At 46.7% G+C, this 24,414-nt stretch overlaps 1 protein-coding gene across 4 annotated transcripts in view; it reads left to right on the forward strand.

Annotated features, from left to right (window-relative positions):
• Nucleotides 1–24,414, forward strand: part of SELENBP1 (selenium binding protein 1) — a 33,083-nt gene that overhangs the window by 2,866 nt on the left and 5,803 nt on the right. For 2 of the 4 annotated variants that reach the window (XM_013997150.2, XM_001929643.5), the window contains exon 1: nucleotides 21,622–21,759. In XM_013997150.2, coding sequence (XP_013852604.1) covers nucleotides 21,756–21,759 — 4 coding nt within the window. In that variant the 5' untranslated portion in view covers nucleotides 21,622–21,755. Of the gene's footprint in view, nucleotides 1–16,025; nucleotides 16,125–21,621; nucleotides 21,760–23,587; nucleotides 23,726–24,414 lie in introns of those variants that run through there. The other 2 variants (XM_013997151.2, XM_021089863.1) reach the window with 2 other exon arrangements.

Here is a 24,414-nt window from a genome sequence, read left to right on the forward strand (position 1 = left end):
CATAAATCCAGACAAAATGATATAATGAGAGGCCTGTAAGGAAATATTTATAGACAAAAGATATTTTCCATATATAAATCTCTGAGCTTGTTGCCCTTTGTCAGAAGTTAAAGATGGAAGTATTCCTTCCCTGCATGCCTGCCAGCAATAGCTGTAATAGCTCTTTTTTTCATTTTTTGCCTATCTGACAAGGCAGAAGGTAATATCTCACTGTTACTTTAAATTGCATTTCCTGGACTAACTGAATTTAAAGTTACTTTTATAGCCTGCTGACGAGCGTGTACATTGAAGCAAGTACTTTGAAAGCAATTTGATAGCATTGAATAAAATTTAAAAATGTGCATGCTAAATTACTTTATGACCTATAGACGGTCACACATGTGCTCAAGGAAACAGGTTCAAGGAGAGTCATTGGAGCATTATGTGTAAAAGCAAAATATTGGAAACAATCTAAATGCCCATCAAAGGGGAAATGAATAAGTTAAATGCAATATATATTATTACAAATGGAACGCTGAAAGTGGCTAAAAAGAAAGAACCTAACATATAATACATTGTTTAGTGAAAAGGGCAAGCCACAAGAATGATATGATGTTTGGAGTTCCCGTCGTGGTGCAGTGGAAACAAATCTGACTGGGAACCATGAGGTTGTGGGTTCAATCCCTGGCCTCACTCAGTGGGTTAAGGATCCTGCATTGCTGTTGTAGGCCAGCAGCTGTAGCTCCGATTTGACCCCTAGCCTGGGAACCTCCATGTGCCGTGAGTGCGGCCCTAAAAAGCCAAAAAAAAAAAAAGAATGATATGATGTGATACCATTTGTATTAAACACATGAAACACACTATGTGTGTGTGTGTGTGTGTGTATACATATATATGGGGGCTAATGGGCTCATGATGACAGTTGAAAAAGATTTTATGTAATCTTATTTATAAAGATACTCTGGGGAAAAATTCAAGGAACCTCTGAAAAATGTTCCAAGCAATAAAAGGTCAAGAAAATCTGCCTCAGAGTTTATGTTGTGGCTCAGCAGGTTAAGAACCCAGTGTTGTCTCTGTGAGGATGTGGGTTTGACCCTTGGCCTCACTCAGTGGGTTTAAGATCCAGCGTTGCCACAAGCTACCATGTAGGTCACAGATGCTGCTGCTCTGATCCAGTATTGCTGTGGCTGTGGTGTAGGCCACAGTTGCAGTTCCCAGCCCTAGCCTGGGAACTTCCATATGCTGCAGGTGTAGCCATCAAAAGAAAAAATAAAAATAAATTAAAAAAAAAAAAAAGAAAATTTGGAGTTCCCCTCACAGCTCTGCGATTAACAGCTAGGATCCATGAGGATGCAAGTTGGATCCATGGCCTTGATCTAGCATTGCCGTGAGCTGGGTGTAGGTCGAAGATGTGGCTCAGATCCCTCGTTGTGGCTGTGGTATTGGCCAATGGCTGCAGCTCCAATTCAGTGCCTAGCCTGGGAACCTCCATGTGCCTTGGGTGCAGCCTGAGAAGACAAAAATAAAATAAAATCCATTGCAAGAATAAATGGAGGAGTTCCCGTCGTGGCGAAGTGGTTAACGAATCTGACTAGGAACCACGAGGTTGCGGGTTCGGTCCCTGCCCTTGCTCAGTGGGTTAATGATCCGGCGTTGCCGTGAGCTGTGGTGTAGGTTGCAGACGCGGCTCGGATCCCACGTTGCCGTGGCTCTGGCGTAGGCCAGTAGCTACAGCTCCGATTAGACCCCTATCCTGGGAACCTCCATATGCCGTGGGAGCGGCCCAAGAAATAGCAAAAAGACAAAAAAAAAAAAAAAAAGAATAAATGGAGAAAATAGCCTTTTTGGGGGGAAAAAATAACACAAAGGGAAATTTGCCCTACTAGATGTTGATACTTCAAAGCTGTCATAATTAAAACAGTGGGATAATGGTATAGAAATCAATAAATGGACAGTGGGACTGAGGAGCTCAGAAGCCCAGGCCAGTGTGTGGTGAAAGCTATCTCAAGTATGCTTTGCTCAACATTTGAAACTAATTTGTGGTAACACCAAAGTCTGTCAAAGCAAGTTTCTTTTTTTTTCTGGCCATGCCTCTCCTGGCAGGGGAGTTGAACCTGTACCACAGCAGTGACCTGAGATGCTTAGCAACAATACCAGATCCTTGATCCACTGCACCACAAGGAAATTCCAAAGCAACTTTCTTTGATTGCTGTCAATTTAGACTAAGATTTCTCTGCTCTAAGAAGCTAAACCTTTTTTTTTTTTTTTTTTTTTTTTGAGTTCTGGGGTCAGATCTGAGCTGCACCTGTGGCAACACTGGATCCTTAACCCACTGTGCTGGGCCAGGGACTGAACCTGCATCTCGTCATTCCAGAGATGCTGCCCGATACTGCTTGGCCACAGTGGGAACTCCAGATATTTCTTTTGTTTTCTTTTTATGGCTGCACCTGTGGCCATAGTTCTGGGACTGGGGGTCAAATCAGAGCTGCAGCTGCTGGTCCACACGACAGCCACAGCAACGCTGGATCCAAGCCACATCTGCACGACCTACTGCATCTTGCAGCAAAGCCAGATCCTTAACCCACCAAGTGTGGCCAGGGATCAAACCCACATCCTCACTGATACTATGTCGGGTTCTTAACCTGCTGAGCACAATGGGAACTTCAGAACTTGGGGTTATTTCTAACTTTTGCCAAACTAACAGGGCAAAGAAGTTTAGCTGGCCTGCACTGGCTTCTGAAACCTAATTGTGTAAATCTCTTCCCAGTTTCATGTTTAATGATGGCATCTTGATAGCTTGAAATCAGTAGTATTCACACCACAAAATTGGCAAGTGATACAAATTAAAAACACACATACACAAAACATAGGAAGGAAATATGAGTAGAAACTGCTGTTCTCATTTTTAATTAAACTTCTTATTTTGAGACAATTATATATTCGCATGGAGTTATAAAAAATAATCCAGAAAGATCCAGTTTCTCCCAGTAGTAACATCTTGCAAAACTAGAGTACACTATCACAGCCAGGAAATTGAAATCCATGTAGTCAATACAGAGCATTTTTATCACCACAGGGATCTCTCATGTTGCCCTTTTATAGCCATACCCTCTTTCCTCTCACTCCCCTCCCCACCTTAACTCCTGATAATCTCTAATCTGTTGTCTGTTTCTGTATTATCATCTCCAGAATGTTATATAGTGTATGTCACCTTTTGTGATTGGCTTATTTATTTATTTATTTATTTATTTATTTATTTTGTCTTTTTGCCTTTTCTAGGGCCACTCCTGTGGCATATGGAGGTTCCCAGGCTAAGGGTCCAGTCGGAGCTGCAGCCACCGGCCTACGCCAGAGCCACAGCAACACAGGATCCGAGCCACATCTGTGACCTACACCACAGCTCACGGCAACGCCGGATCCTTAACCCACTGAGCAAGGCCAGGGATCGAACCTGCAACCTCATGGTTCCTAGTCGGATTCGTTAACCACTGCGCCACGACGGGAGCTCCGGCTTTTTTCATTAGATGTGATTCTCTGGAGATTCATCCAGGTTGCTGAATGTTACAATAGTTCTCTTTTTTTTTAAATTTTTTTGGCTTTTTAGCGCCGCACCTACAGCATATGAAAGTTCCCAGGCTAGGGGTCAAACTGGAGCTGCGGCTGCCAATCTACGCCATAGCCACAGCCATGCCAGATCCAAGCATCATCTGCGAGCTACACTACAGCGAACACCAGATCCTTAACCAACTGAGCAGGGCCAAGGACTGAACCCAAATCCTCATGGATACTAGTCGGGTTTGTTAGTGCTGAGCCACAACGGGAGCTCCAGTGGTTCATTTTTTTAAACTGAGATATAATTGACATATAACATTAGTTTCAGGTATACAGCATAATGATTTGATATTTGTATGTATTGCAAATGATTGCCATGATAAGCCTGGTTAATATCTGTCACCATAAAAAAAAAACCTGAAAAAAAGAAAAAAGATATTAAAAAAAATTAAAATAGAAAAAAAATCTGTCACCATAGTAACAAAATTTTTCTTTCTTGTAATGAGAATTTTTAAGATCTACTCTCTCGGTAACTTTTAAATATTCAGTATAGAATTATTAACTATAGTCACCATGCTGTATACTTCTATCCCTATGACTTATTAATTCTATAACTGGAAGTTTGTACCTTTTGATCCCATTCCCCCCATACCCTCCACCCCCTGCCTCTGGCAACCACCAGTCTGTTCCCTATATCTATGAGTTTGAGAATTTTTTTTTTTCTTTTTAAGATTTCACGTATAAGTGGAGTTCCCATCGTGTCTCAGTGGTTAACAAACCCAGCTAGTATCCTTGAGGACGAGGGTTCGATCCCTGGCCTCACTCAGTGGGTTAAGGATCTGGTGTTGCCGTGAGCTGTGGTGTTGTGGGTTGCAGAAGTGGCTCGGATCCCGTGTTGCTGTGGCTGTAGCATAGGCCAGCAGCTACAGCTCCGATTTGACTTCTAGCCTGAGACCGTCCATATGCCGTGGGTGCGGTCCTAAAAAGACAAAAGACAAAAAAAAAAAAAAAGATTTCACATGTAAGTTAGATTATATGATATTTGTCTTTCTCTGATTTATTTCACTTAGCATAACGCCCTCAATGTCCATCCATGCTGTTGCACATGGCAAGCTTTCCTTCTTCTTATGGCTGAAAAATATTCTAGCATGAGTATGTGTGTCTGTGTCTGTGTGTGTATCACATTTTCTTTATTCATTTACCCATTGAGAGACACTTAGGTTGCTTCTGTCTTGGCTGTTGTGCATAATGCTGCTCTGAACATGGAGGTAGGTATATCTTTTCAAGTTAGTTTTTCGCTTTCTTTGGATAGATATCCAGAAGTAGAATTGCTGGATTGCATGGTAGTTCTATTTTTAATTTTTTGAGGAGCCTCCTTACTGCTTTCCACAGTAGCTGCACTAATTTATGTTCCCATCAACAGTGCGAAAGGATTATCTTTTCTTCACATCCTCGCCAACACTTATTTGTTGTCTTTTTGATAGTAACCATTCTAACATATGAGATGTTATCTCGCGGGTTTGATTTGCATTTCCTTAGCGACTAGAGATGCTGAGCATCTTTTCATGTGCCTGCTGGCCCTGTCTGTGTCTAGAAATATGTCTTTTCAGGAATTCCTGTTGTGGCTCAGGGGAAACAAATCTGACTAGTATCTATGAGGATATAGGTTCCATCCCTGGCCTCACTCAGTGGGTTAAGGATCTGGCGTTGCCATCAGCTGTGGTGTAGGTTGAAGACGCGGCTCAGATCTGCCGTTGCTGTGGCTGTGACATAGGCCAGCAGCTGTAGCTCCAATTCAACCCCTAGCCTAGGAACCTCCATATGCCATGGGTGCAGCCCTAGAAAGACTGAAAGAAAGAAAGAGAGAGAGAGAAAGAAAGTCTGTTCAGATTCTTTGCCTGTTTATTAATTAGATTGTTTGAGGTCTTTTTGCTGTTAATTTGTATGAGCTCTTTATAAATTTTGGACATTAACCTCTTATCAGATAGATTACTTGCAAATATTTTCTCCCACTAAGTAGGCTGCCTTTTCACTTTGTTGGTTGCCTTCATGTGCAATAGTTCAATTTTTTTTACTGCTGTAATCCACCATGGTGTGGATGTACCACAGTTTATTTAATTATCCACATCCTGCACAACATCTGGATTGTTTCTGACTAGTTTCTTCCACAGTTTTTAATACAAATAAAACTGGTATAAACGTTTCTGTACACGCTTTTGTGTGTACTGCTCTCATTTTCGCAACTGATCCTGAGGCTATCCCAGGTATTTATGACTTTCCTCACTTGCTTCTCATTCCTTTGCCTTAATAATAGCTAACATTTTATAGAGTGTTTATTACCTGCCAGACCCTGCCCTAAGTACTTTATAAGTATTACTCAATTCTCAAAATAATCACTTGCAATATGAACTATTATTATCCCCATTTTACAGGTGTGGAAACTAAAGTAGACACAGGTACACAGCCAGCATGCATTAACACTCGGCTTTGAATCGAGGTACCAGCTTCCAAGCCATCATGTTATACAGCCAGGACTTAAGCTGGTCGCGTTCTTTTCTATGGAGTGACCTAAAGCTTCACTCCTGGAGGATGAGGATCTGAACTCTCCGTTTTCTTGCTTCTGCTGTCTTAGCCCTCTGTTAAATTAACCACTTACATGGTGGTATAAGGTATCCCAGAGGTACTCCTCTGCGTTGCACCCATCTTCCTCCCTGAGCCTGTTGTGTAACAGCAACCTTATTTTCTCTAAATCATCAGGCTCAATCATCCCAGCTAATATCTCATCCTCTTTTTCTGCCTGTTCACTGAATGGCATATAAAAGCCCCAAATGGCCAGGTTACTGCCTTAGGTTCCAGTGCAGTGGGACTCTTGGTGTCTCCTCTTTGTGGAAGCAGATCTCCTTGGGACACAAAACATCTATACCAGCAGAGCCCAGAGTCATGAAACTACAACCAAAAATGCTGTGAATGGGTGACTAGATGTAGTAGTGAGAGGCCCCACTCCCACCTCTAAATCTTTGTCCATAGGGCCAACATGTATTCTCGCTGAGAAACAAATGGTGCCCCAGAATGGCTGCTGGCTCAGAGCATAGCCTGCACTCCCCTCTGTGGTCAGCACTCCATCCTTGGAAGGTGTTGCCATAACTGAACCCCTACAAGGCCAACTGCTTTGGAGGGGTGGGGTTACATGATGAGATCTGTGACTCCCATGGGCCTTCTTAGGATGGGTAAGAGTTTGGACTCTGGAGCCAAACTAGGCCTCACCATTCACATTACCTATCATGATTTTAAGCAATTTACAAGACGTCTCTGTGACTCAGTTTCCTCATCGGTAAAATGGCAATAATAATAGGATGTGGTTAATATGGTTGCTGTGAAGATTAGCAGAGGTGGTACTTGCAGATCATGTCTCATGCTAGGCACTGTCAGCACTCCCACTGTACAGTGAGAGCCATGGTCAGAGGCCATGTGGTGAAGGCACCACAGTAGGGTATGAGGCATCCAGGATGTCCACAGACAGACACATCTGGTGGGACATGCATAGGAGCAGGGGAAATAATTCCAAAGCTAAAAATTCGTAACTGTCTTCTGTCCCTTCCTTGTTGGAGAGAGCAAACATACGAACCTTTCATCACGTAGGCGGGCTGGCTTGACAGCTTTTGTGGGCCAAGTTGACCTTCAGTAGTAGCCCCACTAGATCTGACTCTGTAAGGGGTGGTCCATCCCATGAAGGCCGCATGCAACCTGTGTCCTCGCCCCCACAGCCACGTTATTCATGGAGCATCTAGAGAGGAAACAGAAGGAGATCCATAAAGCTGGTTCACCTCACCCATCTGATCACCAGAAGCAGCCTCTGGGGAGAGGGCCTTATGATGTGGAGTGGCTATACTAGACACAAAGACTCTTGGAGTTCCCGTCAAGGCACAGTGGTTAACAAATCCAACTAGGAACCATGAAGTTGCGGGTTCGATCCCTGGCCTTGCTCAGTGGGTTGAGGATCCGGTGTTGTCGTGAGCTATGGTGTAGGTCGCAGACACGGCTTAGATCCCACATTACAGTGGCTGTGGCTGTGGTATAGGCTGGCAGCAACAGCTCCAATTAGACCCTTATCCTGGGAACCTCCATATGCCACTGCAGCAGCCCTGAAAAAGGCAAAAGGAGAAGACAAACAAACAAACAAAGATTCTTGCGTTCTGGGGCCCTCTTGTGAGGTCCGTCCACAAGAATTCTTCCCGAAGCCCTTTTCCCAACCCTGATTTTGTTCCACCCGAGATTGTCCACCCAGCCAAAACCCTGGCCTTGCGCTTGAATCGGTATAGATCCTCAGATGATGTCTTCCCCCAACAAACCCAAGATGTTTTCTACTTGAAATTTTACCCACTGGAGGATTTTGTTTCTCCATTAGCTTCCAGGACTCTCTCTCAGAAGGGCTTTATTATTTTTTTTTAATAAGGAGGCATTTATTAGTTATCTGCAATTTAAGAAAAGGGCTACTTTTTCTCTAGATTTAAAAGTGAATATCTTAATTTTAAAATTCCATGTTAAAAAACTTATCCTTTGGAATTAATTCTCAAGTGGCTCAGTGGGTTAAGGATCTGGTGTTGGCACTGCTCTGGCTTGGGTCAGTCCCTGGCCTGGAAACTCCCGAATCCCAGCAGGTGTGGCCAAAACAAATCAAAACAAAGCAAGGAACCTGAAACCGCAGCTTTGTAAGTCAACTCTACTCCAATGAAAATTATAAACAAAGAACTTGTCTATTCATAAGTGTTAATGTTTTTTTATTGTGGTAAAAAACCTATAACACTAAATTTACTGTCTTAATTTTTAAATGTGCAATTCAGTAGTGTTAAGCGAATTTACATTGTTTTGGGGGTTTTTTCCTTTTAGGGCTGCACCCACAGCAAATGGAAGTTCCCAGGCTAAGGGCTGAATCGGAGCTGTAGCTGCCAGCCTACGCCATGGCTATGGCAGCGCCAGATCCAAGCCACATCTGCGACCTACACCAAAGCTCACAGCAACGCCAGATCCCCAACCCACTGAGCGAGGCCTGGGATCAAACTCACATCCTCGTGGATACCATTCGGAATCTTAATCCGTGGAGCCACAGCAGGAACTCCCAAGCATATTCACAGTGCTGTGCAACAGACTGATAAAACTTTTTCTCGGAAGGGCTTTGTTACTGCAGTAACAGTTAATACTTAGTGCATTAAATACTACTCTAAGAGCTTTACATATATTATTTAATTTTGAAAGCAACCTGTGAGGGTAGGGTTTTTTTTGTTTGTTTGTTTTTTGTCTTTTTGCCGTTTCTTGGGCCGCTCCTGCGGCACATGGAGATTTCCGGGCTAGGGGTCGAATTGGAGCTGTAGCCGCCGGCCTACGCCAGAGCCACAGCAACGAGATCCGAGCAACAGGGATCCGAGCGGCGTCTGCAACCTACACCACAGCTCACGGCAATGCCAGATCCTTAACCCACTGAGCAAGGCCAGGGATTGAACCCGCAACCTCATGGTTCCTAGTCGGATTCGTTAACCACTGAGCCACGACGGGAACTCCCCAAGGGTAGGTATTTTTATTATCTCTCTTTTAGAGATGAGGAAACAGATATATGGAAGGGTTGAAACACTTGCTGACTAGGACTGGTGGAACCAGAATTCAAATACAAGCAGTCTAGTTCTAGAATTCTTGCTGTTAATCTTTTTTTTTTTAACTGTTTTTTTAACCATTTATTTGAAGTGTAGTTAATCTACAATGTTGTGTTAGTTTTAAGTGTACATTCAGTTATACATATGTGTATATATATATTCTTTTTCAGATTCTTTTCCGTTATAGGTTATTACAAGATATTGAATATAGGTCCTTGTGCTGTACAGTAGGTGTCTGCTATTTTTCTATTTAGAATTCTTGCTGTTAATCTCTTAATAGACCACCTCTGTCTGGTGATGGTGTGTGATGGAAAGCCAGCTACCTCTTATCTTAGCTGGAATGTAGTTGCTGTTTCTTCCTTTTTCTTTTATCCCCCCAGTGTCTTTCATGCACAACTTCTTCTGAAGCCACTGGAATGGACTGAGAAGAGAGGCTATTTGGCAAGATAGGGTAAGCCAAAGAGCACTCTAAGACATTCTGTGGCTTCTTTCTGCTCCAGGATATTATCAGGCTCCACCCAGCTCTATTTGAGGCTGAAGAGCCTTGGGGCTTGTGAGACCCTGGGCCAGGTGGGTGGATTAGATAATCCTCAGCTCATGAGGGTGCTGGAGTCACAAAGTCCCATGTTTGGTTTCTCTTGGGATCCAGAGGCTCACAAGACTATTTATTAATAGAGGAACTGTTATTTGCTAAAGTGGGCTGAGCCTAACCACCCCTTTGGGCCACCCTGGGGACTCTCCTTCTGGGACTGGCTTGCCACAACCTCAGGGATCACCCCAATTTGTCAAGCACCTTTGGAGCCCCTGAGTCATAAGACCACAGTGGCAGATGTGCTTGAACTGTAGCCAGGAGCAGCCAGAGAAAACTCTCCTCGTCTGAGAACCCATTCTCTCTTTTTTTTTTTTCTTCCCCTTTTTATGGCTGCACCTGCAGCATATGGAAGTTCCCAGGCTAGGGGTGAAATCAGAGCTACAGCCTCTGGCCTGTACCATAGCAACACGGGATCCAAGCTGCATATACAACCTACCCGGCAGCTTGCAGCAATACTGGATCCTTAACCCACTGAAGGAGGCCAGGGATCAAACCTGCATCCTCATGGATACTAGTCAGGTTCTTAACCCTCTGAGCCACAATGGGAACTCCCAAGAACCCCCATTCTCAAAGCACTGCTTCTGCCTCTCAAACTTCAAGTGCAGCCCTGGCACCACTGACATTGTGGGACCCTGGGGGCTTCTCTAGCATTGCTAGCCACTTACACAATTCCCTGCTTCTCATCAATGGAAGCCCACTCCCCACTGTCTCTGTTTCTTTGTATCAGAGTCTTCCCTTGGCACACCTGGCTGTCCAAGACCAAATCACATGCTTGTTCCTAGATACAAGGAGACCTGGGACAGTGAGCATCTGGCCTTTTGGTTCCTTTTCATGGGTTCTGTCTCCCACCAAACTGTATGTGGAGTTCCAGTCGTGGCTCAGCAGAAACACAACCAGTATCCATGAGGACGCGGGTTCAATCCCTGGCCCTGGTTGGTGGATTAAGTGTTGGGCATTGCCATGAGCTGTGGTGTAGGCTGGCAGCTGCAGCTCTGATTTGACCCCTAGCCTGAGAACCTCCATATGCCGCAGGTGCGGCCCTAAAAAGACCAAAAAAGAAGGGGGGGGGAGTGTATGTGCTGATCAGACCCAAACAATAAAACACAAAAACAGCTTAACCTCAATGAGTTGTTGTAAAGATTATATGATTTACTACATTATGGTGTAGGGTTTACAGGCACAGAGACGAAAGCTAGTTGCCTGGGTTCAAATCCTGGGCTCTGCCGCTCACTAGCTGTATACCTTTGACAAGGTACCTCCCTATTGTGTGCTCTAACTCCCTTATCTGTAAAGGGGATATGAGAGTGCGCATTTCACAGGCCTACTGTGAGGATTAAATACACAGAGCGTGTATAGAGCTGGGAGGAGTACCTGGCACAAGCAAGCTTTTATGTGCAGGGTGTGGTTCATGTATATTTCTTTCTCTCTAAGTCCTTAAAACAGTACCAAGGACTTCATAAGTGATAGGTATTATTGTTATTATTGTCATCATTACCTGTATCTTATCTATTTGTCCAGCTATATCTCTGGACTACATCCTAGAAGTGGAATTCCTAGGTAAAATGGTATGCCCACAGAGTTCCCCAGTGGCTCAGTGGGCTAAGAATCCAGCATTGTCACTGCTATGGCTTAGATTGCTGCTGTGGCACAGGTTCAATTCCAGGCCCAGGAATTTCTGAATGCCACAGGCGTGGCCCCAAAAAAGTTTAACTTTTTTTTTTTTCCTACTGTTTTTCTTTTTCTTTTTTTTTTTTTTTTTGTTGTTGTTGTTGTTGTTGTTGTTGCTATTTCTTGGGCCGCTCCCGTGGCATATGGAGGTTCCCAGGCTAGGGGTCTTATCGGAGCTGTAGCCACCGGCCTATGCCAGAGCCACAGCAACGCGGGATCCGAGCCGCATCTGCGACCTACACCCCAGCTCACGGCAACGCCGGATCGTTAACCCACTGAGCAAGGGCAGGGACCGAACCTGCAACCTCATGGTTCCTGGTCGGATTCGTTAACCACTGCGCCACAACGGGAACTCCTAACTTTTGATAAATGTTGATAAATTGCATTTTGTTCATAAGGCACCAACTGGGACTCAGCAATCTTAAATGAGCATACCCTTTTCCTCATGTCTCACCAGTGTTGGATTTTGACCTTCACAGTTTTTGCTCTTCTGTTGTATTCTTTCACTATTTCAACTTTTAAATTATGCATGTAGGAGTTCCCATCGTGACTCAGTGGTAACAAACCTGACTGGTATCATGAGAATGCGGGTTTGATCCCCGGTCTCCCTCAGTGGATTAAGAATCCAGCATTGCTGTGAGCTGCAGTGTAGGTCACAGACACACCTTGGATCCAGAGTTGCTGTGGCTGTGGTGTAGGTTGGCAGCTGCAGCTCCAATTTGAACCCTAGCCTGGGAACTTCCATATACTACAGTGTGGCCGTAAAAAAATTTAAAAATTAAATAAATAAATAAATAAATAATACATGTATTTCAAGCTTACTATATAAATTTTTAAATATATAATTGATGTATACTATGAAAAATAAAAATTGTTCCCTGTCATCCAATATATAATTGATATATACTATGAAAAATAAAAATTGCTCCCTGTCATCCAAAATTGCTCCCTGTCAGAGGTGATCACTGTAAGTTACATTTGGTGCATTTGGTATGATAAAGGAAGCTTTATCTCTACAGATCCTTTTCTATGAACATATAAATATACATTTATAAAACTTAAATATGTATAATTTAAATTAATTAGCTCAATATAAACTAAATTAAACAATTTAAACTACATGGTTTAACTAATTTATATCTAGTTTTTGTGTGTTTGTTTCTTCGTTTTTTGCTTTTTAGGGCTGCACTTGCAGCATACGGAGGTTCCCAGGCTAAGGGTTGAATTGGAGCTGCAGCCACCAGCCTGCGCCACAGCCGTAGCAACACTGGATCTCTGCCATGTCTGCGACCTACACCAGTTTGCAGCAACTCGGGATCCTTAACCCACTGAGCAAAGCCAGGGATCGAACCTGTATCCTCATGGATCCTAGTAAGATTCGTTAATCACTGAGTCATGAAGGGAATGCCTATATCTAGTTTTAATCAAATGGAATGATGCTGTTTTTTTGCTTTTTTTCCCCCTCGAAGATGACCATGCTCTCTGGCTATCCTTCCTTGTTGGTATGTACAAAACTCCCCATTATGATTGCTTGATGTTCCAAAATATTTTTAACCATTTCCCCTATTGGTTGTTTTCAACTTGTTGCTTTTACAAATAGTGTTCCAGGAGTTCCCATCGTGGCTCAGTGGAGATGAATCCAACTAGGAGCATGGGGTTGCAGGTTTGATACCTGGCCTCACTCAGTGGGTTGAGAATCTGGCATTGCCATGAGCTGTGGTGTGGGTAACAGACATGGCTTGGATCTGGCTTTGCTGTGGCTGTGGTGTAGGCTGGCAGCTGTAGCTCCGATGTGAGCCCTGGCCTGGGAACCTCCATGTGCTGCAAGTGCGGCCCTAAAAAGACAAAAGACAAAACAAAACAAATAGTGTTGCAATAAACATCCTATTCATGTATTTGTGTGCTTGTCTCTTTTGTGTACTTGTCTTTCCATAGAGTAGATCAGTAAAAGTGGATATCCATTTAAAATGTTGCTAGATGTTGCTAAATTGCCTTCTTAAAATGTTCCACCATTTTCTACTTTTGCCAGTAAAATACAAGACCTTTTCCCCCACACTCCTTGCAACCCTGAATATTATCAGTCTTTATTTTTGAAAATCATGTTGTTTTAACAAGTGTTTCTCTACTTGCTTATGAGATTGGGTACATCTTATCTTTATTAGCCATTTATCTTTCATTTTCATATTCTTGGCACATTTTTCTATTGTGGTTTTTTTTGGGGGGGCGGGGGGTGGTTTGCTGCACCCACAGCATGTGGAAGTTCCCAGGCCAGGGACTGAACTCATACATGGCACCACCCAAGCCACTGCATCCCTAACCCATTGCGCCATGAGATCATTCCTGTGTGGTCTTTTTCCAGTTGATTTGTTAGAGATTTTGGATATTGGGAAATCACTGTTTTTCAGTTTAAGACTTTCAAACTTTAGTCTCTGAGCAGATAAGCTGAGACAGGAAATCTCACAATATTAATTTCCCAAATACCATTATTAGCATTTCTACCCAAGGCTGTAACTCTGGTGAGGTCCTGTTGGAAACAGAAGGTCAGAGAATCCAGGACCTGCAGGAAGACTTTTTCCCAGGCCTCCCTCTGATTCCAAGTGGAACTGAGGACGTCTCCCCAAACCTCAGGACTCCTGTCTTTCCTACCTTCTTCCCAGGCAGCATCTTGGTGCTGAGATGAGAAAGCAGAAGCCCTGGGCTCCCCAGGGAAGGAGAGGATTTGTTCTTGCCTGTCCTGAGCCTTAGTAGAGAAACCGTGACTCAGGAATATGACTCCAGGGAACAAAGGTCCTGCCAGCCTCAAGTAGAAGGGCTTTTATTTTCCTTTGCACATTTTATTTACAGCATTGCAACATGTCCAAAATGAAGGCTTGATTAGGGGTTTTGATGGCTTAATTTGGGCCATTAACCAAAACTGATGCAATTTTTTCTTCCCAAGCTCTTAGCTGAAAGTGTGCAGGCCAAGAGGGCCTTTGTAAAAGTGGAGATTATTGCATTGAAGCCATTTTATGGCTCCTGTCTCAGCGCTTCCAGAGCCAGGCCTGGCACAGGAGGAAGGCACAGGGAGGGGGCTGGGGAGGTGTGGTGACCAACTTTCACCTGTGTCCCTATAACCAATGTTACCTTTTCTAGACTACTACATAATTGGCTTTCAAACCCACCTCACCTTTTCTTCTAGTAGATTAGATATGTAACAAGACACATAACTTCTGTTTTAGTCAGACTCTTCGTTTAAACAGAAAATCAAGTCTTCAGTAAGTAGAGGTTAAAGAGATTAGATTATAAGGGATTGAAAAGATTTATTGAGAAAGTCAATTGAAAGTTATGGACAGGAATTCCTGTTGTGCCTCAGCAGGTTAAGAACCCAACTAGTATTGGAGTTCCCGTCATGGCTCAGTGGTTAACGAATCTAATTAGGAACCATGAGGCTGCGGGTTCGATCCCTGGCCTTGCTCAGTGGGTTAAGGATCTGGCGTTGCCGTGAGCTGTGGTGTGCATCGCAGACGCAGCTCAGATCCTGGCTCTGGTGTAGGTGGGTGGCTACAGCTCCAGTATGACCCCTAGCCTGGGAACCTCCATATGCCAGGGGAGCGGCCCTAGAAAAGGCAAAAAGACAAAAACAAAAAAAAAAACCCCAACTAGTATCCATAAGGATTTGGGTTTAATCCCTGGCCTGGCTCAGTGGATTAAGGATCCGGCGTGGCCGTGAGCTGTGGAGTGGGTCCCAGATGCAGCTCGGATCCCACATTGCTGTGGTTGTGGTGTAGGCCGGAAGCTGCTGCTCCAATTGGACTCCTAGCCTGGGAACTTCCATATGCTGTAGGTGCAGCCTTAAGAAGAAAAAAAAGGTCTACCCATAACAAATGCTGGAGAGGGTGTGGAGAAAAGGCAGCCCTCCTACACTGTTGGTGGGAAAGTAAATTGTGTGCAGCCACTATAGAAAACAGTATGGAGGTTTCTCAGAAAACTAAAAGTAGAAATACCATATGATCCAGCAGTCTCACTCCTGGGCATATATGTGAACAAAACTTTCATTCCAAAAGATACTTGCACCCCTATGTTCATAGCAGAACTATGCACAATAGCCAAGACGTGCAAACAACCTAAATGTCCGTCAACAGATGAATGAATTCAGAAGAAGTGGTGCATATATAGACAATGGAATACTACTCAGCCATGAAGAAGAACAAGATAGGCATTCCCATTGTGGCTCAGCAGGTTAAGAATATGACTGTCCATAAGGATGTTTGTTCGATCCCTGCCCCAGGAACTTCTACATGTCCCATGGCACAGCCAAAACAAATAAACTAACAAAAAAACCAAGCTAGAGGGAGGCTGGGAGGTATCATTGAAACAAGATGGATTATGAGCTGATTTTTACTGAAGGTGGATGGTGTACCTGCGGGTTCATGATACCATTTGCTCTATGTACTTATTGAAATTTTCCAGAGAGAAAGAGAGAAAGCTATCTCCCTCTTTCACTTTCTAGTCTTCTCTCTCAAGAGATAGGGATAAAAGAGTTAATATGGTAATGATTGCTTTTTAAACACTTTCTTTCCCCTCTTGAAGTGTCTCCCTTGTTCTTACAGTGGTCGCTTCTCAGCACTGCCCACCACGAGGATGCTTCTGACCACCCTGCAAAGGTACTGGCAGCCTGACACGCCAGAGGTGATCCCTGTAGCCCAGAGGTGAGACGTGGCGAAGTCTTGACATCACAGGACAGTCGGGAGGGAGGGTATCTCTGAGTGGATTGGAGGTGAGGAGGAAGCCTTAGCAGAGGGCACTGTTGTAGTTTTCTTTATTTCTCTTCTCTGAGCTTCGGTGTTGCTCTGAGCTGCCGGCTCTGAACTCAGCACAGTTCAGAGATGGGGAGGTGCTGTGAGAAGAGCATGAGCAGCTGGATGAATTAGGAAACTGTTTCTTTAATGCGAGGTGAAGAAAGAAGCTACTTACCTCTCCAGGCTGAGCTGGTTGCTAGTGTGCAGCGCCTGGCCTGGCACCAGTCACACCTAGTGACAGGTTCTCAGTAAACGCCACTCTCTTCCTCTGAGGGCGTGGAGTTGGTCTCTTAAAACAAGGGGAAATGAGCAGGACAGGGCTCAGAAACTCTATGCTCACTAAAACCTCAACCTGTACAGCCAGTCGAGCTTCAGGCCACCATCAGCTGCTACCTTATGCGCTGTGGGCAGTTTGTATTTTAGTTTGTTTATGCTGTTCCTTTGCGCACAAATCTGTACCTTTATATACCAAACAACCCTATGCAGTGTACTCCCAATCACCCTTACATCATCTTCCTTCCTAGCACTTATGTGAAATGATCTTATTTATTTATACTTTTGCTTGGTTATTGGCTGTCTTTCTTAGAATGTCATCTCTATAATGGCAGAAGCTTTGTCTCTTTTTTTGGCCCTGTCTGCCTCATGTGGAAATTCTCAAGCCAGGGATCGTATCCAAGCCATAGCAGTGACAATACCGGACCCTTAACCCACAGAGGCACCAGGGAACTCCCCAGAAATTTTGTCTTGTTCACCACTTTGCTAAAACATACATGCTCCAGGAATGTCTGTGGAGTGCGAGATTGAAAGAATGAATGAATAACCGTGCACATGTGTGTCTTCCAAAGGAGAGGGCCCGCAGGTTGGTGGCACAGCTGCTGGGTAAAGGGCCCAGGGCCCATCCTTCTCCCAGCATGGGCTCCCAGTGTCTCTGATCTATATTGCACCAATCTTCCACCCTGCTTTTCTCTCTTTCTCTCTCTCTCTATTGTTTTGTTTTGTTTTAATACCTTTATTTGGGGTCTGATTATAAAAGTAATACATGCTCGTTAGCGGGTGCGGCCCTAGAAAAGGCAATAAGACAGAAAAGAAAAAAATGGAAAATCACTCCTTCCTTCCACTGCCTCTCTCCAAAAGTAAGCACGGCTGGCCCTCAGATGTATACCCTCCCAATCTTTCTCGAAGCACAGGGTGTCTCCACCACTCCCCCCACCTCCATCACCAGTAATGCTGCTCCAGGCAGGAGGCATCTGCTTCTTGACTCTGTTCCCCCTTTCAGAGAAAAAAAAATTCCTCTCTCCAGAGACTTCCAAGAAACAAAACACCACTGCTTTGTACATTCCTTCTGGTTTTTCTGCTCCCCACCCTCCCCCTCCTGAAACCAAATAAAGCAAAACAAAATACGTAAAGACAAAGAGTGATTAGAAAAACTCTGAGCGCCAGAGTCAGGCAGATCCAGATGGAAATCCTGTTCCATCATCTCTCAGTGGCCTTGGCCCTCTCTGAGCCTCAATTTCTTCATCAGTGAAAGGATGATTTACCTACAAGATGGGGTTCATCAGGGTGCTGCAGGCAAGGGCTACTGAGTGGGAGGTGGTTTCAAGAGTTAATTTTTTCTCTCTCCTTAATGTCACTTCCAGCAGACTTTGATCGCTTTCCTGTCATTTTTTGTTTTGCTAGAGATGAAGAACAGCCTTGGGGTTGTTTTGTTTGTTTGTTTGTTTGTTTGTTTTGGTTTTTAGGGCTGCACTTGCAGCATTTGGAGGTTCCCAGGCTAGGGGTCTAATTGGAGCTGTAGCTGCCGGCCTAAAACCACAGCCACAGCAACATGGGATCCAAGATGCGTCTGCAATCTACACCACAGCTCAGGGCAACGCCGAATCCTTAACCCACTGAGTGAGGCCAGGGATCGAACCTACAACCTCATGATTCCTAGTCAGATTTGTTTCTGCTGCACCACAATGGGAATTCCTTGGTTGGTTTTTTTTTTTAAACATATCAAGTTCTTCTAAGAGACTCTGACTTCATCATCTCATTTGTCTCTTCTTTTCACTTCTTTTCCCCACTTTCCCATTTCCCCATCAATAGTCTCAAGACCTGTTTAAAGAGGCCCACAGAAATTGGGCTGAGGGTGGAAAAAAAAAGAGGGGAACCAGCAGAGCCCGGCACCATCTGTGTGCAGCTGCTATTCTAGGACCCCCTGTGGCCACAAAAATCACTTCCTGTTTGTGGAGGCTGGAGCCAAAGCTCAACAGCGGTTACGCAATCGCCTGGCTGTCCAGCTATCAACCAGATAACCTATTGCCTGTAGTACTTACTATGCTCCTTTGGGGCTTGTAACAACAGGATTGTTGCCACACCAACCCTGCTGGCCTTCCCAGACACCCTATGCTTCAGGCAGTGGTGGGGGCACCCAGTTTGGGATGGTCTCCGGCTAGGAAGGGGCAGGGCAGATAGGGAGGGAGCCCCAAAATTCCTGAGAAACAACATTGGAGATGTTCAGGAGCCCCGTGCCAACTGGGGTGCAGGTCTCCACCTTGGAAGCCCAAGCCCTGTCAGTGCCAAAAGAAACAAATACACCAGGAGCCCTTCTCAGTTACCAGCCTGAACCCTGGCCCTGGACAGCCTCCACCCACAGCCCGGATTGGGACAGTTTTCTCTGACCACCTTGCAGGCTCTGGAGCGAGCATTCTGGGACAAAGCCACAGGAAGTGGTCAGGGGTGCCAAGGCGGGGCCGCAGAGACCCGCCAGGTCAGAGCCATGGGGCATGAAGGATCTTGCAGCCAGTGACAGACTCTGGAACAGTGAAATAACAGCTTCCTTGAAGTTAATGAACTTAAGAATTTTTGGTAAGAGGGTGGGATGGGGTTTCTCTCTTTCAGATCTTGGATTTGGGCTGCCCCCAGCCAAAAAATGGGAGAGTGGAGAGGAGGTAGGAGACAGAGACCTCAGGCAGAGGATGGTTCACAGCGAGGATGGAGAAGGAGGAAAGAGCCAAGAGGAGTTGAGCGGCACTGGGGACGAGGGCCTGAGGGCGGCCCCCTGCCCTGGGCAGCCACAGGGCATCTTCCTTTGTGGGCAGTGATCCCTCACCAGGGAACCCGGAGGACAGACACCCATCACACCAAAGCCCAGTTTGGCTCTCCCCACCCCCACGCTGGTTTGTAAGCCTCGTGGCTCCTTTCTCCGGGCAGGCTCAAACCCAAACTCTGTCCCTTTCACTATCCAATAAAAACGTCACCCCAGAGCTTTCATCCAAGGAGATGAAAGCGGTTTTTGTAGACCAGAGTCAGTAGGTTCCAAGAAGAGTGGGGCAGATGTTACCCTGGTCAGGTGGCCAACTTTGAGGAAAGAAAGGAGCCCTCAGCTTCAAAATGGAGAGCAATCTATGTGGGTTGCTTTGTCCAGCTCACTAAGGCCTGGCTTCCCTGAATGAAGGCAGCCCTAGAGAGAGTTAAGGGATCAGGCCTCAACTCCCCATCAGTTCTTCAGCAAGTAGCTGTCATTTGGCCCCCTATATTAGCAGGCTCAGCAGCCCTGGCAGTTTCGGAGTCCTCTAGCTGGAGGACTCTTTCCTGGATAGATGGAGCCCCTGAGAGCTTTATGACCAGTTGCTTTCAGCTAGGGACAGTGGCATCATGCTGGACTGTCCCTGGGCCCTAGTAACCTGCCTGGAGCTGTTGAGGCACCAGGCTGGGAGATGAGGGGGAGGCACCCCACTTTCACCTTCCAAGTTTTATGAGGGTAATAATGGGCACTGCCAACTTGCCCTCCACTTCAAAGCCCAAGAGGAATGAATGAGTCTGGGGAAGGTGGAACCTGGACATACAACCTGTCAGGGCAGCTGTGGAGGGAAGACATGGGTGAATCTTGGGACGAGTGGGACTGTACCTTTTGGTTTTTTTTGTTTTGTTTTGTTTTTTGTCTTTTTTTGCCATTTTCTTGGGCCGCTCCCGCGGCATGTGGAGGTTCCCAGGCTAGGGGTCGAATCGGAGCTGTAGCCGCCAGCCTACGCCAGAGCCACAGCAACACTGGATCCGAGCCGCGTCTGCAACCTACACCACAGCTCACGGCAACGCCGGATCGTTAACCCACTGAGCAAGGCCAGGGATCGAACCTGCAACCTCATGGTTCCTAGTCGGGTTCGTTAACCACTGCGCCACAACGGGAACTCCGGACTGTGCCTTTTGGAACATGGATGTCTGGCATGTGAAGGCAATCTTAGGAGAGAGCGGATCCTGGCTATGGATAGAGGAGCAAATGGGCCCACAGCTGGGTGCCCCGAAATGCCAAGAGATGAGCAGGGATGAGCATTTCGAGACCCCGAAACTTGGAGTTCCCTGGCGACCTAGTAGTTAAGGACTAGGGGTTGTCACTGCTGTGGCACAGGTTCGATCCCTGGCCCCCAAAATTCGACATTCTGTGGGCACAGCCAAAAAACAAATAAATAGGGAGTTCCGTTGTGGCTCAGTGGTGACCAACCTGACTAGTATCCGTGAGGACGAGGGTTTGATCCCTGGCCTCAGTCAGTTGGTTAAGGATCTGGTGTTGGTGTGAGCTGCAGTGTAGGTCACAGACACAGCTCAGATCTAGCACTGCTGTGGCTGTGGCTTAGTCTGGCAGCTACAGTTCCAATTCGACCCCTAGCCTGGGAACTTCCGTGTGCCTTGGGTGCGGCCTTAAAAAGACAAAAATAGGAGTGCCTGCTGTGGCACAGAGGAAATGAATCTGACTAGGATCCATGAGGACACAGGTTCGATCCCTGGCCTCACTCAGTGGGTTAATTATCCGGCATTGCCGTGAGCTGTGGTGTAGGTCGAAGATGTGGCTCGGATTTGGTGTTGCTGTGGCTGTGGTGTAGGCTGGCAGCTATAGCTGCGATTCGACCCCTAGCCTGGGAGCCTCCATATGCTGCGGGTGTGGCCCCAAAGTAGCAAAAAAAAAAAAAAAAGAAGATGACAAAAATTAATTACATAAATAAAATTTTAAAAATGAAAATAAAGTTAAAAAAGAAACCCAGGAACTAGTGCATCCACATCCTCACACACACACACAAAGGCACATATTCATGTATCCCTACACAGGCATAAATATTCCAGCAGGCACACATATACATACACAAGTACAGATTTTTACACACCAGCACCTTCAGCAGGCACATGGACACAGCTACACTCATGCAGGAGCATGGGTAAAAATACATACACAGGCAACACACAGGTATACAGGAGCAAGCACATGCCCAGACCCACTCTGCTAAAGAGAAGCAGGCACAGGCACAGCGCACATGTGCACGCGCACTCACGCTTGAAGACACACAAACACAGCCAGTTACTCACACACAAGGCCATTTGAGACCGTCCAGGCCAGCTGCTCTTTGTTATTCATGTGGAGCTGCGAGGTCAGGCCCTCCCCCTGCCCCGCCCACCCGCAAGAGGTTGTATAAGTTCCCTCCCTTTGCCCCTTCCCGGGCACAGCCTGCCTCTGACACCTGCGCGACTTTCGTCTCTGCCCACTCCTGATAAAGCGCACCAGCGAGCAGCATGGGTAAGGAGGGGGGCTTCTGACAACGTGCGTTGCCCACCCCTGGTCCGCCCCACAGGAAGTGACAGAGAAGCTGGAGAGAGAGCCGGAGAGAGGAGAGAAAGGAGGGTTCTGGGCTCCACCATGCCCACCCCACCCCCATCCCTGCATTTCCCACTTTAGCCAGCATTTCTGGAGGCATCTGGGACAGAAGGGAGAAGGACTGCTGGGACCGGTGACCATGGGCCCCCAGCCAGCTCCCTTGGCTGCAGCCTGGGGCCAGGGGACCTTTCTGCAGCTGAGAAAATAAGGCTGGGATACTTAGGAGGAAATCTATGTCTCTGTCACCACAGAAGACAGACAATCCTGATTTCAGCCCTGGGGGCCATCTTTTTCCTGCAGGGAGTAGGGAACGTAGGCCTTCAGTGGCCAGGTCACTCATTAGCCCCCTGCCCCACCAGTCACTCTGGGAGTGAAACCCAAGAGCCCCCACTCTCACTGGGGGCCTGTTTCCGTGCCTCCCCTGCTCAGTTCCCAAAGTCCTCCTATTCCTCCACCCATGGGCTCCTGGATGTCAGGCTGAGGAGGAGTTTGGGTCTGGTTGGAAGTATTGGGATCTCGCCCTTTTGGATCTGGCTCTTTCCTGGGCTGGCCCAACATTCAGCAGCCAGCCTGGCCTTGGGAAGACACAGGGCACTTTCCCTGTGTTCATCTCATACCCAGAGATATTCAGAGATCTTGCCTGAGATGCTGAAGACAGGGGAGATGTTCTCCAGAAAGAGGACTCATGCTCGGTGGGGCCTGAGTGGCTCCCAGGGCCTGACCCTGACTCTGAGAAATGCTGTGGGGGATGGAGCGGCTGGGATCAGGAATGGCCAGAGGGTGCTGACGGGCGGGTGGACCGCCTTCACGCACCCTCCATACCATCTCTCTCAGTCTCTCTAGGGCTTCGCAGTTTTTGTTTTTCTATTTTTTCTTTTTACAGCTGCACTTGCGGCATATGGAAGTTCCCAGGCTTGGGGTTGAGGTGCGCTGCGGCCACAAGCCATAGCCACAGCCACAGCCACAGCCACAGCCACACCGGATCTGGGCTGCATCCAAGGACCTACACCACAGCTCACGGCAACACCAGATCCTTAACCCACTGAGCGAGACCAGGGATCTAACCCACATCCTCACAGAGACAACCTCAGGTCTTTAACCCACCGAGCCACAATAGGCACTCCTGCTTTGCAGTTTTCTTAGCTCCCTCTTGATGTCTTGAGTTTTGGATCCCCTCCTGTTCTGTGTCTGGCACGCTCCTTCCCCTCCCCCTCCCCCCTGACACAGCTTATTTGTGTGGCAGAAAAAGTCTTTATTCCTTTGGGCTGGACCTCACCCCGTTCCACCCTACCCCACCCCCAGCCCTCTCTCTGGGCACCAAGCACTGGGATTTTTGTCTCAGCCCTACCCGTGTTTATATGACACATTTACAAAAGTGTTTCTGAATGTTTTGTCTTATTTGGCCTTCATAGTCACTTAGAGAAGAAGATAGGATATTATTACCCCCTTTTAGGCAAACGAAGAGGGGAAAATGGGGAGAGTAAATGTCAAAACTGAAGCTTAAATACGTTTCTGGACTCTAAAATGCCGTTTGCCGCCTCTCAGCCTCCTAAGTCACTTGGCTGCTGCAAGTAGGGGGACCTGGCTCCCTGGCTGAGGGCCTGAGCCCAGGCTCCAGTGGAGGCTCAACTCTGGGCCAGTAGCCAGACTGGCCACGGGACCAGGCAGGGAGGCAGTATCCAGTCCTGTGAACTCCACTCCGGGATTTCTTTCGGCCTGCAGCTCCCTCTGTGTTTATTCCTCAGCCCTTCGTCCTGGTTTGGACTCAGACCCTGAGGCTTAATGCCTGGTGGCAGCCTTCCTTCTCTGTGGCTGACTTTGGTTCCTGACTTTGTGGCTTCTCTTGCCAGACTTCAGGGGACAAGGAGAGCCACTTCCTACAACTCTGGTGGGTGGGCCTCTGAGCTCTCCAGAGCTGGGCCAAACACCTTGCTTTACAGATAAAGGAAGTAGATGGGGTCACCCTGGGTGGGCCCTGGGTAGAAACTGGTTTAAGGACATGCAGCCAGTATCAGTCCTGCAGCCTTGAACTTCAGCCTCCTATCCCTTACCAGAACCTTGATTATGTAACCCAGGATCTGGCCAGCAGCCTGGGGTCATGACCCAGAGGGGAGGGAAGCAGGAAGTGTCCCAGGTCCTGGTTAGACGCCTTTCAGTGAAAGGAGGGGCAGGGACACCACCCTCGCTCCCAAGGGCTGTTCTTCAAGAAGCCAGGGTTTCCCGGCTCCTACCAGGCAAGCACAAAGCTCTGCGTCTCATAAAAGTCCGTTGTGTGCCGTTCGTCTTACCCTCTCTTTACAGATGACATGGAAACCGAGGCCAGGGAAGTTAGGTGATTTGCCCAAGCTCCCATGGCTAGTCAGTGACCAGCTGGGCTTGGCACCCCAGTCAGTGTCAAAACCACTGCACCACACAGCCTCCCCTGCACCCACCTTCCTCCTGCTTGAGTGTCTGTGCACCTTCAGGTCCTATCTCTGCAGCTCTTCCTGCCACACCCACCCACCCACGCACTCATCAGGGTTTTGGGGGTCTGGAGGGGACCTGGGACAGTGCCCCTTGGGCAGGGGCAGGGGCAGG

This window comes from Sus scrofa, chromosome 4 (genome assembly GCF_000003025.6).
Source record: "Sus scrofa isolate TJ Tabasco breed Duroc chromosome 4, Sscrofa11.1, whole genome shotgun sequence".
Taxonomy (NCBI): domain Eukaryota; kingdom Metazoa; phylum Chordata; class Mammalia; order Artiodactyla; family Suidae; genus Sus; species Sus scrofa.